A 19,108-nucleotide genomic window follows, 5' to 3' on the forward strand; every position below is an offset into this window, starting at 1 on the left:
TTTGTTCATAAATCATTTAAAAAATACGAAATATAATGTGATTCAAGAATTTTTAAAATTCAACTCGTAAAGTGATGAAATAGGGGAAATAATGATCATGAATAAGTATTAGCAATCACGTTATTTCTCTTTCTCACGCATATATTAACGCTATCGTTCTCTCGCTCAGGTGCAAGCGAACGAGACGGGCCGCGACTACGAGCATTGCACAGCATTGCTGCGTAAGCTGGACGATTTGGACAGCGACATGAAGGTGGACGACAAACACGTGCGGACCATACAAGGACTCGCGCACAAGCTGTTGCAGCAGGTTAGTAGATAGTGTCCAGGTAGCATGGCTCTGTGATAACCCAATCTCCAATTTTTTTTTCTATTCTTTACAAGTTAGCCCTTGACTACAATCTCACCTGATGGTAAATGATGATGCAATCTAATATGGTATCGGCCTAACTTGTTAGGAGGAGGATGAAATCCCCCTTTCGGTTTCTACACGACGTCGTACCGGAACGCTTAATCGCTTGGCGGTACGTCTTTGTCGGTAGGGTAACTAGCCACGGCCAAAGCCTCCCACCAGCCAATCCGGAAATTCCGGAGTGTGTGGGTTAATTTTTCATTTATTTGATGCATAGTATTATGCATTCATCATTAATTATCATTCATTAATTATGCATTCGACCATTTCTGGCGTAAAACAATTTAGAAAGAAACGAGTAATAAAAAAAAAGTCAATATTAATTAAATTAAATAAAAATTAATTGTAATGGTATGTTTGTTTTCGAATCCGGTCGGGGGCATGCACCTCCAACTTTTCAGTTGTGTGCATTTTAAGAAATTAAATATCACGTGTATCAATCGGTGAAGGAAAACATCGTGAGGAAACCTGCATACCCGAGAATTATCTTAATTCTCTGCGTGTGTGAAGTCTGCCAATCTGCATTGGGCCAGCGTGGACTATTGGCCTAACCCCTCTCATTCTGAGAGGAGACGCAAGCTCAGCAGTGAGCCGAATATGGGTTGTAATTCATACTTCAGGTTTACGACTGACAGTCGTGGCTGTATCATTGTTTCATCAAATCAAATCAAATCAAAAATCATTTATTTCAAGTAGGCTCAGTTTACAAGCACTTTCGACACGTCAGTTGACTATTTGTAAAGATTCTACCACTGGTTCGGAAGGCAGGTTCTGCTGAGAAGATACCGGCAAGAAACTCAACAGTTGCTCTTTTGAAAAAGTCATACAGTATTATAATTTACAATTGATAACAATTAAATTACAATTTCTTATAGTTTTATTTCCTGTGTGAAGGTGGAAGCTGATCCAATGGCCTCCAACTCATCAATGTTGTAGTACCCTCGACTAAGTAATTGTTTTTTAACACATTGCTTAAAGCTATGCATTGGCAGGTCCATCACAGTCTTGGGGATCTTATTATAGAAGAGTACACCCAAACCTACAATAGTAGATTGTTATACATGGGGCCAAAAAGACCCATTATATACGAGGTATTTTTAGGGCCCAAGACGAGGCGAGGGCCACCTAAATAGAAACCGAGTTTATAATGGGTTTAGCCCCACGTGTTACACTCTGCTTTTCACTACGATTGCGAGAAAATAAAATAGTTTAGTACAATATTCAATGATTTATTTTAATTGAAAATTATATGTACAAAGTCTACAATTTTGGATATTAAGGGAGATGCTTTTACCCGGTAACATAATTTCCGACTACTGTGAAGATGAATAATGATTATGTGAGGTAAAGTTTAAAAAACTCCTTTCGTAAGTGAATCCATTCGTTGTTGTTTTCTCCACTTTTTCACTCCACAATTAAAATAAATCATTGAATATTGTACTAAACTATTTTATTTTCTCGCAATCGTAGTGAAAAGCAGAGTGGCTAAACCCATTATAAACTCGGTTTCTATTTAGGCGGCCCTCGCCTTACGTCTCGGGCCCTAAAAATACCTCGTATATAATGGGTCTTTTTAGCCCCTTGTATAACAATCTACTATTTTTACTCCTCAGAGACGATATGCAGAAATAAGTAACTTAACTAACTAACTTCCACCTCAGGGTCCCACCCAGCAGGCGGAGGCGGTGGCGGCGCGCCGGGACGCCTTCCTCAGCAAGTGGCGCGCGCTCAGCGGAGCCCTGCAGGCCTACCGCGGGAGACTCACGGCGGCGCTCCAGCTGCACTCCTTCAACAGGTTTGTTTTTTGAAAATATTTTTCTTTCTTCTTTTACAACGCAACGCGCATATTACGCTCCATTTTTCTAGATAGACCTTGCTTTGCAAGGAATCCCTGAATTGGATTCTGGTACTCGTATTTTGGAAAGTAACACTGCATCTGGCACTCGAAACTTTGGTCACTGACACTACAACGAAGGTTTATGGAACACATCTGCTTATAGTTCTTTTACAGATCGCAGATAACGCAGCAGAGGAAATAAAAAAATAAACAACCATTAGAATTTTTAACTGTTCTGTAATCGTATGTCTATTATTAAAAATCATTTTTTTAGCTAAGCTAGTTCCCACTCTACCGGCAAAGACGTACCGCCAAACCTTTTAGTGTTCCGGTACGATGATGTGTAGAAACCAAAAGGCTCTCCCCTTTTGTTTTTTTTTTTTTATTCTTTACAAGTTAGCCCTTGAATATAATCTCACCTGATGGTAAATGATTGTGCAGTCTAAGATGAAAGCTGGCTAATTTGTTTAGAGGAGGATGAAAATTCACACCCCCTTTCGGTTTCTACACGACATCGTACCGGAACACTAAATCGCTTGGCGTCTTTGTCTGTAGGGTAACTAGCCAAGGCCAAAGCCACCAGTCAGACCTGGACAAATTAAGAAAATCTCAATCGTCCCAGCCGGGGATCTAACCCAGGACCTCCGTCTTGTAAATCCACCGCGCATACCACTGCGCCACGGAGGCCGTTTTTTATGCTAATGTTTTGTAATAGGATACTTTTTTTATTAACTTTGACATAATTATTACGAAAGTGTTGACATGAAATTATATAAAATGTTATCTGCGCCTGGCGTTAATATACATATCAGATTTTTTGTGGCATATTGTATTGTTTTTAATGGTTAATATGTGTATTGTTGGCGTGCTTTAAATAAATAAATAAATAACTAGTAAAGAATACAAATAAAAACCGTTTGTAATTGGGCAGGGACGTGGCGGAGACGGCGGAGCGCGTGGCGCAGAAGGCGGCGCAGTTCGCGCGCGCGGAGTGCGGGCGCGACCTGAGCGCGGCGCACGAGCTGCGGCGCCGGCACGAGGCGCGCGCGGCCGAGGCCTCCGCCATCGCCGACCGCATCCGCGCGCTCGGCGCGGACGGCGCCGAGCTGGCCAAGAGGTGACTCACCACACAGCTTATGTCATCATCATCTCCTTACCCTTATCCCACTTAAGTGGGGTCGGCAAAATATGTCAATCTTATCCATTCGTCTCTATTACTTGAATGAATGAATAACTATAGAATTGAGCCTTTATACATATTACCATTACAGGTGTATGAATTATCTTAAATAATGAAATACATTTGAACGAAGAAAAAAAAATAAAACTAAATTAATACAATGTCACAATTACAAAATAATATACAAGTTGGAAAATGTCCATGTTATAAAATAATCCTGAAATCCATTCGGGAGCTATGGTGCCACAGACAGACAGACAAACACGTCAAACTTGTAACACTCCTCTTTTTGCGTCGGTGGGTTAAAAATAAAAAACAACGTACCCTCTGAGTCTCAGGCAAATCTGCATCTTTTTATGTCTCATTGTATAAGTGTCGTAGGGTCTTTCGTAGAACCTCAGCGGCGGCACCGAGGGGGTTTGAGCAAGCACGGAAACATGACCTGATGGGGCCCGAAGGTAGAAGCAGAATAAGGCGAAACGACTCTCAAAGGACGTCGACTCTGAGACTCGCTCAACTTAGAGGACTGTTCGGGAAGGGTGTTTTGGCCTGAGTGTATCAGTCCCTAGATCGTGAGTTAAAAGTCCACGACCGGGTGACTTTAGATATTGGGGAAATCGACTTCACCGGCGAAGACGCTGTGCAGCTTGTGTTTGTGTTGTCTGGGAAAAGTCATCGTCAGGATCGTAGAGGACATTTGTGGGCGTCTAGATCTACAATTGGGGATGTAAGAAAGAAAGAAAAAATGCGTTTATTTCGAAATTATGCCACACATCACAATATCTCCAGTACACCAGGTCATCCAGGACAATACCCTGCGATGTGCGGCATAACCCAGAAAATGGCCCCAGCTCAGCATAATGATACGCGACCATTAAAATTAGGACATGTAGCGCTGTATAGTTGCAAGCCTCAACCATTAGTTGGTTGGCGTGAGTGGCTCTCTAAAAATGAGTTGTCGAGAGCTGTTTCATATATTTTACTAATTTGCGGCTATATAGTTAGTCTGTACGCCGTAGAAGTAGGTGCGAGAGGATTACCAGCAAAATCGCTTTATAACTTGCTTAAAGACCTTGACCTCTCTAGAAGTGCAGCTAGTTCTATATTAGAACGAGTACCCAAAGCTGCTCTAATAGGATCTTACCAAATTTGGCGGCAGGGAGAACAACACGAGCAGTGAACGAGGAATGTTGATCGATCGTCAAGGAATTCTTTTTTCCTACATCCTGTAGTCACAAGTTCAGGACTCGGAGTTTTTCTCTCGCGATGGACAATCAATGGTTTGCTAAGATATTCGTCTTACCTAATCTCCCCAGATACGCAGGATCAAACTTGTCCTTATAGAAATGTTAATGTCCCCAGTCACCCTGACCATGCTGGTCAGATCAAGGCTCGCCTGGCGGAGCTGGACGAGGCGTGGGCGCAGCTGCAGCAGCTGTCCGCGCAGAGGACCGCCGTCTTGGACGAGGCCATCGCCGAGCACAAGTTCGATGAGAACCTCAAGGTATCCTTCGTCTTGGCCTTGACCTTGGGCAGGCCTTGAGAATACCTCGTTGTTTGCTGTAAATAACTTGAAAATTGGTCGATTTTCTCTGGAGAAATTTGAATTTTTCAAACAAAAGATTTTCTGTTGGTTATAACTGATGTTGTCAATTGCTTGAATTCGTTGGTTGTTCCTATTAAAAAGTGCCAAACACATTTGCAAATTCAACCTCAAACTCAATTCTTAAGGTTGAATTTGCTCTGAATTTGAGATTTTATTGATTATTGGACTATATTTAAAGGTCTTCTTTACCAAGAATTCTAAAACTGTCAAAGCAAAATTGGCCAGTTTTTTAGTGAAATTTCCCACATGATTGTGCGTCCTTTTATTATAAGAGGTCAATGCAAAATATTAACAAGTAATTTGGTCTCCAGGAGTTGGAGCTGTGGGTGTCGGAGACGGTGAAGCGGATGGAAGGCGCCGAGCCGGAGAGCGTGGCTGACGCTGAGGCGCAATTGGAACAGCATCATGAAAGGAAGGTAAGAGTAACTGAAAGGGGTGTGGATTTTCATCCCCCTCCTAACAAGTTAGCCCGCTTCCACCTTAGATTGCACCATCACTTACCAGGTGAAATTGTAGTCAAAGGCTAACTTGTAAGGAATAAAAAAGGTAAGGGTTTACTTGTGGTTTACAAGTTAACATTGTGAGGATACCTGCATACCTGAGAATTTTCTTAATTCTCTGGGTGTGTTAAGTCTGCCAATCCGCATAGGACCAGCGTGCTGGACTAACATTCTTAGAGGAGATTTGTGCTCAAGTGTGAATGACGATGATGATACAAGTTAGTGTCTTGATAATGGTGTCGCTTAAGCCCTGTTGAATAAGAAGAACTCTTCTGTAAGAAGGGAGACCTTAGCATATAACGTACCGATTAAATAGGCTAATCATGATGACAAGAGCACGAAGCTCACTAGTTTTATCTTTACGGTGACAATGCAAAACAAATTAACTAAATGATTGCTGCTGCAAATGCTATGCATATATTTTTTAAAGTTTAAGAGTTGTCCTTTTCTGGCGACGGCTTTAAAGACTGTCTGGAGCCTGCAACAGACCTTTATTATTAAAAATGTATATTATGTGCTGAGGTTCTGAATAGTATGCCTGATGTCTCTGCGATTAATCAGTTCTTTTGTACAAGTTTCAAATTAAGCAATATGTATAATAAATTAAAATATCTAATTTTCAAATCTCAGGCTGAAATCGACGGGCGTCAAAAAGCCATCGCCTCGCTGCAGAAGGAAGCGGGCGCACAAGACCCGGAGAAGATGAAACGAGTGGAGAAGCTGTCTCAAACCCTCGACCAGGACTGGCTTCAGAGGAAGCAGTATCTCACACAGGTATGCTGGAATTATTTATTTACTTTCAGTATCCCGTTGTCTGTCTGTCGATCTATAATCAATCAATCTTGGAAGTTAAGTTTGATCCACTTCGCGGTTGCGGATTGAGTTGAAATTTTGAATGCATATATACTGATCAGATGAATGAAGGTGGCCATGGGAACTCCGTAATTAAACTATGCAACTCCATTGAGTTTGGGGCTCATTTAATTCGTCTTGACGAGTACTTTGGTACTAGATGGTAACCAGAGCCTGATGATGGAGCTGGATGTGGCCAAAGGAACTCCGTAGTTAAACGACGCAAGTCCATCTAGTTTGGGCTCATTTAATTCGTCATGATGACTAGTTTGATACTAGATGGTAACCAGAGTCTGATGATGGAGCTGGAAGATGGTCATAGGAACTCCGTAATTAAACGACGCAACTCCATCGACTTTGAGCTCATTTAATTCGTCTTGACGAGTACTTTGGTACTAGATGGTAACCAGAGTCTGATGATGGAGCTGGATGTGGCCAAAGGAACTCCGTAGTTAAACGACGCAAGTCCATCTAGTTTGGGCTCATTTAATTCGTCATGATGACTAGTTTGATACTAGATGGTAACCAGAGTCTGATGATGGAGCTGGAAGATGGTCATAGGAACTCCGTAATTAAACGACGCAACTCCATCGACTTTGAGCTCATTTAATTCGTCTTGACGAGTACTTTGATACTAGATGGTAACCAGAGTCTGATGATGGAACTGGAAAGTGGCCATCAGAACTGGTTTTTAATCTAAGTTTACTTGAAATAATCGACTCTGTGTCCCTTCCAGGCCCACGAGCTACAGTTATTCAAGGAGCAGGCTCGACAGGTGGAAGACTGGCTCGCTGCTAAAGAAGCTTTCCTCAACAACGACGACCTCGGCGAAAACTTAGACGGTGAGCTTACTTATTATTAACTCATGGTTACACTCGCGTTGATCCCGTTTTCGAGGGCATGCGGGGGCCAACATAGTCTATGACACTCGCAAATAATGTGGCTTTCTATTGGAAAAAGAATTCTTAAAATCGGTTTATTGGATCCAGAGATTACCACCCTACAACACCACAAATTTTACGCCTTTATAATATTCCTTAACCCTACATCCAGTAGTCACAAGTCCTGGATTTTGCTTGGTGTTTTTCTCTCTACCACGCGATGGACCCGGCACCTGCACGGTGAATCCATGGAATGCTAAGATATTCGTCTCATAAATTGTATAAAATTTTGTTTCCAGCCGTCGAAACCCTGATAAGGAAGCACGCAGAGTTCACCAAACTGCTGGAGTCTCAATTAGGAAGAGTGGTAGAGCTAGAAAAGTTCGCACAGAGCGTGGTGGCGGGTGGGCACTACCACGCGCCCTACATACAGCGTCGGTTGAGCGCCGTCAGCAAACGTGCCGACTCTTTGAAGGTAAGTGATCACTTCACCAAACTGCTGCAGTCTCAATTCGGAAGAGTGGTAGAGCTAGAGAATTTAGCGCACAGCATTGGGAATTGAGGAAATGAAATAATATACTTATTAGTGAAAAAGTTATATATTAAGCAATTATTACAATTTAATGAAGTTTGAAACATTACAACGCGCACAAGGTTGGGAACAAAGAGAAAGTGACATAGACAAGACAACAATTTAACATTGTTCCTACGTATTTAGCCAACAGGAATCCTCGTTTAATTTTAAGTTTTCGTCTAATTATTAACATTATATAATAGCATTACCTGTCGTCTTTAAAAGTGCTTGTAAACTAAGTCTAATTGAAATAAATGAATTTTGAGTTTTGACATTTTGAAATGTCGATAATGATCGACATGTTTGCCGACTTTCATTGGAACGTGGTGGGTTAAAGCTTCATATCCCCTCTCCTTTAAGCAAGAATGTGAGTGGTGCTAACATGCGATCGACGAGATAATCTCGTGAAATATAAACAAATAGGCGGTGCGACCAGAAATACAGCTATCTCTTTCATTGCGTTGGTACGAAAGAGATGGGTTGAGACAGTGGATTTTCATCCTCCTCCTAAGTTAGCCCATTTTTTTATTTATTTTTTTCTTTTTTTTTTTTATTCTTTACAAGTTAGTGTTTGACTACAATCTCACCTGATGATAAGTAATGATGCAGTCTAAGATGGAAGCGGGCTAACTTGTTAGGAGGAGGATGAAAATCCACACCCCTTTCGGTTTCTACACGGCATTGTACCGGAACGCTAAATCGCTTTGCGGTACGTCTTTGCCAGTAGGGTGGTAACTAGCCATTAGGTGGTAATTGTATCATTACTTACCATAAGGTGAGATTGTAGTCAATGGCTGACTTGTAAAGAATTAAAAAAAAATGTCACAAGTTCTTCGATTGCGGGTGGTATTAACATTAATTATTTATGTTTATGTGGAGGGGAGCTACCCAGTGTTTCTATAAATAAGAGGGTAATTGATGACACGACCTCAGTTGTTTGTTAGGCAGCGTACGTGGACACCGTCACGCTGCCAGTGGCGTTAGTAATTGAACTTCCACTTGCAGGAGAGCTGCCGCGTGCGCGGGCTGCGGCTGGAGCAGTCCAAGCAGCTGCACCAGTTCGTGCGCGACCTGACGCACGAGCGCGAGTGGATCGAGCTCAAGATGCAGATCGCCACCGACACCAACTACAGGTGGGTATCCTGCAACTTCTTTTTTTATATATAAACAAACTAGACTACTGAGAGATGTGATAGCCCAGTGGATATGACCTCTGCCTCCAATTCCGGAGGGTGTGGGTTCGAATCCGGTCCGGGGCATGCAGCTCCAACTTTTCAGTTGTGTGCATTTTAAGAAATTAAATATCACGTGTCTCAAACGGTGAAGGAAAACATTAATTTAAAAAAACAAACGAAATTTCTTAATTCTTAATTATATTGGCCTAACCCCTCTCATTCTGAGAGGAGACTCGTGTTCAACAGTGAGAAGAAATTATTAATGATGATATTTGTAACCCACAGAGAGCTGTCCAACCTGCAAAGCAAGATCCAGAAGCACGCGGCCTTCGAGTCTGAGTTGGCAGCGAACAAGAAGCGGATAGACGACGTCGCTGCTACGGGAGAGGATCTCATTGGTTAGTGGAACTACTTCAGCTTATAGGATGGATCCTTTCTCTTTTTTTTTTTCATTTTTTTTAAAAAGTATTATAACAATTTTTATTTTTTTATATATGATATAAATATAAATGGTAATATTTATGGTCTGGCTGGTGGGAGGCTTTCGGCCGTAGCTAGTTACCACCCTACCGACAAAGACGTACCGCCAAGCGATTTAGCGTAAAGGGTGTGGATTTTCATCCTCCTCCTAACAAGTTAGCTCGCTTCCATCTTAGATTGCATCATCACATCAGGCGAGATTGTAGTCGAGGGCTAACTTGTCTATAATATAAAAATGAATCGTAAAATGCGTTGGTAAGCGCATATCTCAACAACGCTTGGACCATTTTGGCCAATTATTCTTTTAAAATGTTAGTTGAAGCTCTAGGATGGTTTCTACGGCGAGAAAAATTCGAATAATTGCCGGCAAAACCATAAAAATAGCCCTTTTCTTTTTCCCATACAAATGTTTTCTAACCAAATCGTAGTCCATTTGGGCTTTATCTTTATTGTTTAAAGTTCATATTAATAATAATTAGAAAACGGGGTAGGGGTAGAGTAGAGTAGGGGGTAGGGTAGGGTAGGGGTAGTTGAAAGTTTACATCGAGTTTCACGCGGACGAAGTCGCGGGCGTCCGCTAGTAAAGAATGAAGTCTCAGGCATCTAGTTTGTTATAAAGAAACATAAATATTACGATGTTCAGAAACTTCATATCCATAACTTCATTCCTATTTCCTTTTACAGAAGCACAACATTACGCGTCACAAGAAATTGCACGACATGTAGAAGATTTGGAAAACCTGTGGAGGGATCTTATGGTATGTATACTTTTATGATAGTACATTATGATATGCAGCTCGAGCCGAAGGCGAGAGCTATAGTACAAAGCAGAGGCTGTAATTAACAAAGCGCACGTCATACGACATTTTATAACACATTTGCGAGGAAACACACTTTGAACATTTTCTGAAATGAATTTGCATCTTTGCCAGTTTTCCATATGATGACATTTTGACACGCTTGTCATTTTTGCACAGATAGCGAAGTGCGCACACCAGCGTTGTTTTTTTTAGACAAATGCACCAAAAACAGCCAGTATTACTAATAAAGTAAATTAATATTTTCTGATAAATGGTTATTATTTTGATACAGATAAATGGTTGCCATTTATTGTCAAAATTATTAAAATGAAAGATTTAAATGTTTTTTTATCTCATGAAATTAATTTTAATTATAAAAATATTGAGCACTTCTCTGACATACAAACTCTTTGCTAAGATTTTAAAAAGTACCGTTCGTCTTTAGACGGACGATAAAGGTTTTATATTACATTACGGCACACGTGCGTAATTAGATATATTACGATATTGTAATTGGTGATAAGTAATAAGAGATTACGAGCAAATGTGTTATAAACTAATATTATAATGAGGAAAGATTTGTATGTCTGTATTATTGTATGTAACGAATAAACTTAAAAACCTCAACAATATAAGGGAAATTATCAGAAAGTTACATCATCGTTTATCATTCGCATAATTATACTATGTGTGCTTGCAGTACGATCCAAACCAGAACCAATTCATGACTAAGGGCCCGTATGGGTTCAAAACTGCGCATACTCCGACGTTATATTGAGTTTAAGCCATGTTTCACAATAAGTTAATATCGTCTTTTTGGTACAGTCAACGGCGAAACTGCGCCGCGACCGTCTCCAGGAGGCCTACCAGGCACGAGTGTACCTCCGGGGCCTGGACGACTTCACCGCCTGGCTCGACGAGGTGGAGTCCCAACTGCTGAGCGAAGACCACGGTAATGTATTTGAATATTTATATAAATTGGTACAGTCAGTGATAAAACCTTTGACAATTGTATCACCAGGCATGTTCACTAGCTAAATAACTGTTGACACAATACGTGCGAGACGCACGACAAATTCACTATCCAAACCCCTGATGACCAGGCATATTTATTATATAATCTCTGATGACGTGTGATGACGCGTGTCTTGCCAATCACGTTCACTATCTAAATCCCAGATGACGCGTGTCTTGCCAAGCACGTTCACTATCTAAATCCCTGATGACGCGTGTCTTGCCAAGCACGTTCACTATCTAAATCCCTGATGACGCGTGTCTCACCAAGCAAGTTCTCAATCTAAATCCCTGATGACGCGTGTCTCCCCAGGCAAGTCCTCTATCTATATCCCTGATGATGCGTGTCTCACTAGGCATTTTCTCAATCTTAACCCCTGATGACGCGTGTCTCCCCGGGCAAGTCCTCTATCTAAATCCCTGATGACGCGTGTCTCACCAGGCAAGTTCTCAATCTAAACCCCTGATTACAGTTATCTTTCTAGACATGTTCACTAGCTGAATTCCTGATGACTCTTGTCTTACAGGATAAGTTCATTAGCTAATTCGCTACGATAAATAGCTAAATACCTCTCTACGATACGTACAATGACATGAAATACCTACAATGAGAAAAACAAATGTCAATAAAGGCATTTTCACAATCCCTGATGACGCGTGTCTCACCAGGCAAGGACCTGTCGTCGGTGCAAGCGCTGCTGAAGCGGCACGCGCGGCTGGAGGCGGCGGTGGCGGCGAAGGCCGACGCGGCGACGCAACTGGCCGACACGGCGCAGCAGCTGGCCGACAACAAGCACTTCATGGCGGAGGAGATACTGGACAAAGCTGACCAGGCTGTCAAACGGTGAGCATTTGCTGGGTTGACAGTTCTTTAAAACGATGGCTGATAAGTATAGTACATACTACTGCGTTACCTAGTGGGAGTTTTCAATATTTTCATACTTTTACTATCGCGTTAGCGTAAACGCGAATTTATATGGAATTGAAACAGTTGTGCAGTAGTGCCACTAGATGGCGCTGTTTCAATTTCTTAGAAATTCGCGTTTACGTTAATGCGATCGTCACAGTATCAAACTGCCACTAGGCCCTCTATAGTCAACTTAGGTGATCGTAAATACAAAGAAAAATACTACTAATTGATGTAAAATGCTGTAGTAAAGGTGATTTCATTGAAATTACTTTAACAGATGGTCGCAAAAGTGAAACTACGATGACTTCCGACATAGTGACTATTTATTTGAGTGTTACACCTTAGTAACCCTGCAGATCGTTTAGTTTAACCTATAGTCAGAGTATCGTATACGTCTACTTTTAACATAAAAAAGAATTTTTAGTAATAAAGATCAAATCTCACGAGTTATTACATCTCTACTCTAATAATCATAATATTGGGAAAATTCTCTAATACCAATAGTTATTTCAGTTACTAAATACCCCAATTAAATAAAATCTATAATCTATATATATATAAATGAATCCATATATCCCTTAATCACGCCATCGCGTGTGAACGGCTGGACCGATTTCACAATTTTTTTTTTTGATATGTTTGTCATTTGTTTGTCAGGAAAAGGTTCTTTTGACAGAAAAAAATAAAAAAATAATAGGTAGGGGTAGGGATAGTTGAAAGATTAAATCAAGTTTCACGCGGACGAAGTCGCGGGCGTCCGCTAGTTGTTTATAACTTTTGGATTTGTGCAATTATGAAATTGACGCAAATTTTTCTAGATGCTATGGCGCGATGACGTCGTCAAAGTCTCTTCAAGTTTAATGACGAGATTTTGATTTTGAACTCATTTGCCTAACCTTTATCGTCAGGTACCGCCAGCTGCAAGAGCCAATGCAGATCAGGCGCGACAACTTGGAGGATGCTGCACTCCTGCACCGCTGGGAGAGAGATGCTGACGAGGAACTGAGCTGGTGAGGGTGTCTTCTTACCCAACTATAGCAAGCTGATGGGAGGCTTCGGCTGTGGCTACCACTCTACCGGCAAAAGACGTACTGTCAAGCGATTTAGCGTTCCGGTACGATGTCGTGTAGTAACCGAAAAGGGTGTAGATTTTCATCGTCCTTCAAGTTAGCTCGCTTTCATCTTAGATTGCATCATCACTTACCATCAGGTGATATTGTAGTCAAGGGTTAACTTGTAGAGAATAAAACAAACAACAATCGCAGATAGTATAGTAGCTACAAGGTAGCACGCAAAGGCGTGCACTTCAATACAAAATAACGTTTTTTAGTGGTAACTTCATAAGGGAGGGTTTCGTAACGTAACGCGTTACGGCGCTGCTCTGTCTGGATTCCTTTTCTCTAACGCATACGGCAGCAGGTTTAAGTTATTACTTCTGTCGAGCGTTCCTAGACGCATACATTTCTTTTTTTCCAACATGGTCATGAAATTAAAATGGCATATTTTAACTTGATACCCATATTGTAGTATTCGAAAATTTATTTTTCAGTTGTCATGTTGGTTATCTATAACTTCGCCTATCTTGGGGACTTGGGGATAACAAAATGAGGATTTATTCTTATTTACTATTATAGTCATTAAATTAATGAATACATGAATTGCAGGCTCAAGGAACGCGAAGCGACGGTGTGCTCGGACGAGGCGGGTGCTTCGCTGCCCGAAGCGCAGGCGCTGCTCAAGAAGCACCTCGCGCTCGAAGCGGAGATCATCGCCAGGTATCACCAGTATTTTTTGTTTTTGTCCATATTTATCTTTTTGTCGGTAAAACTAAAACAAGCGAACACAAAGAGGCGAGGCGAGGTTTGTTTGTTTGAACTCTGCCCTACAGCAAAACGAAATCCTAATCTATTCACAACTTCTTTTACAGAAATGTATCCTGATTATATAATGATTTATTTATTTTGCTATCATCCGCGAAAATTCGGCGAACCCATGCGACAACGTCACCCAGGTCTGACAAAATACTCTCTACGTACGTTTCACCCCGAAACCGGAGCATCCTCAGGAGATGTTGACTCTACAACTTGCAATTGCAAAGTTGACTTTGCAATTGCAATTGCATTATATAATCATGATGAACTTCCGCAAAGTAACGCCTGCTTCTATCCAAGAAATGTATCCGTCCCTATCAATGATTACAGCAGTCTCCTGGGCATCGATATTTCGACTAACATCAACTTCAAGATGTTAAGTCTAGACTGCAGTCAAAAAACTTGGTAAACTCTATAAGATGAAGCAGTAACTCACCTCACATCGATTGCTTACTCTGTATCAGGCCCAAGTCCGGTCGAGCATGGAGTACTGCTGTCACCTTTTTGACGGCTCAGCAAAATACGAGATGCTTTGGATACTGTACTGCCGTGCCAGGAGACTTGTTCACTACTTCTGGCGAAATTTCAAAACCACTATTTCACTGAGTGAAATTAATAACAGAGGGTAGCGATTGAAATCGTGTATTGCTTTTTTTTTTCAGAGAGTCGACAATAAACGCTGTATGCACGCGCGCGGCTGCGCTTAGCAGACGCGGGCACTTCGCCAGCGGTGAGCTAGAGGCACGCTCCCGGGACCTGCGCCTCGCGCTGCGCACGCTGCTCGAGCGCGCCGCCGCCCGCACCGCGGCGCTGAGGGAGCGCTGCGAGCTGCTGCAGGTACAACAGTTGAATCCCAAAGTAGCAAAGGATTCTACGATAGACGATGCGGACACTTCGCCAGCGGTGACTTATAGGAACGCTCCCGGGACCTGCGCCTCGCGCTGCGTACGCTGCTCGAGCGCGCCGCCGCTCGCACCGCGGCGCTAAGGGAGCGCTGCGAGCTACTGCAGGTATAACAGTTGAATCCCAAAGTAGCAAAGGATTCTACGATAGACGACGCGGACACTTCGCCAGCGGTGAACTAGAGGCACGCTCCCAGGATCTGTGGCTAGCACTGCGCACGCTTATCGAGCGCGCCACCGCTCGCACCGCGGCGCTGAGGGAGCACTGCGAGCTGCTGCCGGTATAACAGTTGAATCCCAAAGTAGCAAAGGATTCTACGATAGACGACGCGGGCACTTCGCCAGCAGTGAGCTAGAGGCTCGCTCCCGGGACCTGCGCCTCGCGCTGCGCACGTTGCTCGAGAAGCAGATATTACTAACATGATTAAATATTTGAATCATGTTAGTTAGTCTACTTTAGAGTAGAAAGTAGCGAAGGATTCTATCTCAGCAGGCTTTATTATTCCACAAGCAATGAGCTCGGGGGCTCGAACGAGCGTTGCTGTAGCTATAACCACAGTTGAAAAGCAAAGTAGCAAAGGATTCTATCATTAACGATTTGGACACTTCACTCGTTCGTCTGCTTGCAATTCTTGCAACAGCCTAACAGGATATCCTCTAGAATTACTTTAAATATGTGTTCTCTGAATCTTTGGGTATTACAATCATTCATGTTCCTTACTAAAAACTTGTATATGACGTGCTGAATATCTTCAACAGTTGTTAAACGAGATCTGGGAGGCGGAAGCATGGCTCGCGGAGCGACGCGTGGCTCTAACAGGCGCGGAGGCTGGTCGCGACGAGGAGTCTGTGCTGGCGCTCATGCGGCGGCTGGAAGCGCTGCAGCGGGAGCTGACAGCCTTCCTGCCCACCCTGACCAAGCTGGACAAGGCTCTGCAGGTACCCTGACACATTTAGGCGCTGGGAGTGACCTTGGATTGTAAACTTCAGTGGGGTGCTCATATAGAAAAACTGCCCGCTAAACCGACTCCAGCCTTTCGAATTTTAGCGAGACAAACCAACAGCAATGGGGACGATGAGTAGATTTGAATATATAGATTTTTATTATGAGAAATTCGGGTAAAAAGGATCAATATCAACTAATTCATACATAAAAACAAAGATTGTGGCAATTTTTGTTTTAAAATAAATAGAATTATCAAATTTGAAGATTAATTAAAAACCTTTTATCGTATTTAGATGAAAATTCATACATTTTAGAGCTTCCTTACATTAATTGTGACATGTTTTATTGATATGAAATATAAATAACAAAAATATTTGTAATTTACGATGGAAGTAATCACATCCACAAGTAATTTTATAAAATGTAGATGGGGCTGACTAAAAATATTTCAAAGAAAATTGTTTATCAAGAGTACTAAATTTATACAATGAAAAGAAAAAAATGAAAGAGAAAAAAATGAAAGAGAAAAAAAAAGAAATACCTAAAATAAAAATTTAAATAAATACTCAACTGGCAAAAATGTCTGTTTTTGGTGTGCTTATTGTACGTCTATACAATATGAGGGATCCTTGTAATTTAAAAAGTGATATAAAAAACAACTATTTTTAACATACCTAATGTAAATATTAAATATAATAACACTAGATTTAAGTTATTGTAAGTGTTACGAGGAGAAAATAAAAGATCTTTATTATTATTATTATTGTACGTCTATGTATCTATACTAATATCATAAAGCTGAAGAGTTTGTTTGGTTGAACGCGCTAATCTCAGGAACTACTGGTCCGATTTGAAAAATTCTTTCAGTGTTGGGTAGCCTATTTATTGAGGAATGCTATAGGCTATATATTATGCCCTGATTCCTACGAGAACGGGAACCACGCGGGTGAAACCGTGCAGCGTCAGCTAGTTCTGAATGTTGGTGATCGTTGACCTTACTACAGTTAAACATGTTTGTCTTGTTCGCAGGAGCGCGCGTCAGAGGACGAGCAAGTAAGCAAGAAGCTGGGCGAGCTGAAGATCTCGTACGAAGAGATGAAACTGCTGTCAGCCAAGCGCCAGCAGCGGCTGCAGCAGAGCTTGAAGTACTTCAAGTGAGTACTCCAACACTTAACACGATGGGGAATCATTCGTCGTCATCAACCCATATTCGGCTCACTGCTGAGCTCGAGTCTCCTCTCAGAATGAGAGGGGTTAGGCCAATACTCCACCACGCTGGCCCAATGCGGATTGGCAGACTTCACACACGCAGAGAATGAAGATAATTCTCTGGTGTGCAGGTTTCCTCACGATGGTTTCCTTCACCGTTTGAGACACGTGATATTTTAATTTCTTAAAATGCACACAACTGAAAAGTTGGAGGTGCATGTCCCGGACCGGATTCGAACCTACACCCTCCGGAATCGGAGGCAGAGGTCATATCCACTGGGCTATCACGGCTCTGCGAAATCATTATTGCATTTGATTTTCAACAAAAAATATGATTTCATCAGCCAAGCAACCTCTTAATAATAATTGGACGCACAATCATATAGAAAATTTCACTTAAGAAATGGCCAATTTTGCTTTTTTAGAATTATTAGTAAAGAAAATTATACATAAGTGCCTTTAAATATATTTCAATATTCAATAAAATCCCAAATTCAGAGCAAATTCAACCTTAAGGATTTTGACGGCGTCCGTGGCGCAGTGGTATGCGCGATGGATTTACAAGACGGAGGTTCTGGGTTCGATCCCCGGCTGGGCCGATTGAGATTTTCTTAATTGGTCCAGGTCTGGCTGGTGGGAGGCTGCGACCGTGGCTAGTTACCACCCTACCGATAAAGACCAAACGGGGTGTGGATTTTCATCCTCCTCCTAACAAGTTAGCCCGCTTCCATCTTAGACTGCATCATCACTTACTATCAGGTGAGATTGTAGTCAAGGGCTAACTTGTAAAGAATAAAAATAAAAAAAAAATCTTTACAAGTTAGCCCTTGACTACAATCTCACATGATGGTAAGTGATGCAATCTAAGATGAAAGGCTAACTTGTATATATGTAGGAATAGGATGAAATCCATGACACCCCCTTTTCGGTTTGTACACTATGGTTTTTACAGCACTAGAAAAGAGCCTCCAAGAGCCTCAAAAGCTCGGGTGGTGGTTCGATCCCCGCCTCGTTGGTCTATTGTCGTACCCACTCCTAGTACAGTCTTTCCCGACTAGTTGGGATTTTTAAAAATAAGGCAAATATTCTTAGGCCTAAGATGCTCACCAGGCAGTTGCGTGCGCTTCATGCAAAACTACCAAACCTAAAGATCCGTATCATCATTGACAACCCATATTCGGTCCACTGTTGAGCTCGAGTCTCCTCTCAGAATGAGAGGGGTTAGGCCAATAGTCCACCACGCTGGCCCAATGCAGATTGGCAGAGTTCACATATGTAAAGAACTGAAAAAAATGTCTGGTATGCTGGTATTTCCTCACGATGTTTTTCATTCGCTCGCAGTTTGAGACAAGTGATATTCTCCTAAGGGGAGACTCGTGCTCAACAGTAAATCTAATATGGGTTGTTAATGGCACACATAATAAAAATGTGTTTATACAGAATTCTTCATATAAAACACAATATTGGTGTGTTCAATTGGTATTCAACATATTGGTGTGTTTTTTCAATCCAGGTTCGTCCAAGAGTGCGAAGAGGCTCAGGAGTGGATAAGCGAGCAGATGGCCACAGCGGCCAGCGAGGAGTACGGGCTCGACGTCGAGCACGTGGAGACTCTCCAGCAGGCCTTCGACAACTTCCTCACGCAATTACATGGTGAGTGATCACGCTTTCATGTAACTCATCATCATCTTCATCATCATATCAGCCGATGGAGTCCACTGCAGGACATAGGCCTTTTGTAGGGACTTCCAAACATTACGATACTGAGCCGCCTGCATCCAGCGAATGTCTGCGTCTCGCTTGATGTCGTCAGTCACCTGGTGGGGGGTCGGCCAACACTGCGCTTACTAGTGCGGGGTCGCCATTCCAGCACTTTGGAACCCTAACGTCCATCGGCTCTTCGAACTAAGTGCCCCGCCCATTGCCACTTAAGCTTCGCAGCACTTCGAGCTATGTCTG

General features: G+C 42.1%; 2 protein-coding genes across 2 annotated transcripts in view; one reads left to right on the top strand and one right to left on the bottom strand.

The window, feature by feature from the left end:
• Positions 1-19,108, bottom strand: part of LOC112055983 (trichohyalin) — a 489,894-nt gene that overhangs the window by 189,200 nt on the left and 281,586 nt on the right. The gene's annotated exons all lie outside the window — the stretch shown is intronic.
• The window catches only part of LOC112045821 (spectrin beta chain, non-erythrocytic 5), a 132,761-nt gene that overhangs the window by 79,227 nt on the left and 34,426 nt on the right, over positions 1-19,108 (top strand). Inside the window, exons 64-67 of the mRNA XM_052889811.1 lie at positions 14,755-14,929; positions 15,754-15,933; positions 16,970-17,094; positions 18,663-18,802. Of these exons, the coding sequence (XP_052745771.1) occupies positions 14,755-14,929; positions 15,754-15,933; positions 16,970-17,094; positions 18,663-18,802 (620 nt within the window). The remainder of the gene's footprint in view (positions 1-14,754; positions 14,930-15,753; positions 15,934-16,969; positions 17,095-18,662; positions 18,803-19,108) is intronic.

The sequence above is a fragment of the Bicyclus anynana genome, chromosome 26 (genome assembly GCF_947172395.1).
Source record: "Bicyclus anynana chromosome 26, ilBicAnyn1.1, whole genome shotgun sequence".
Taxonomy (NCBI): Eukaryota; Metazoa; Arthropoda; class Insecta; order Lepidoptera; family Nymphalidae; genus Bicyclus; species Bicyclus anynana.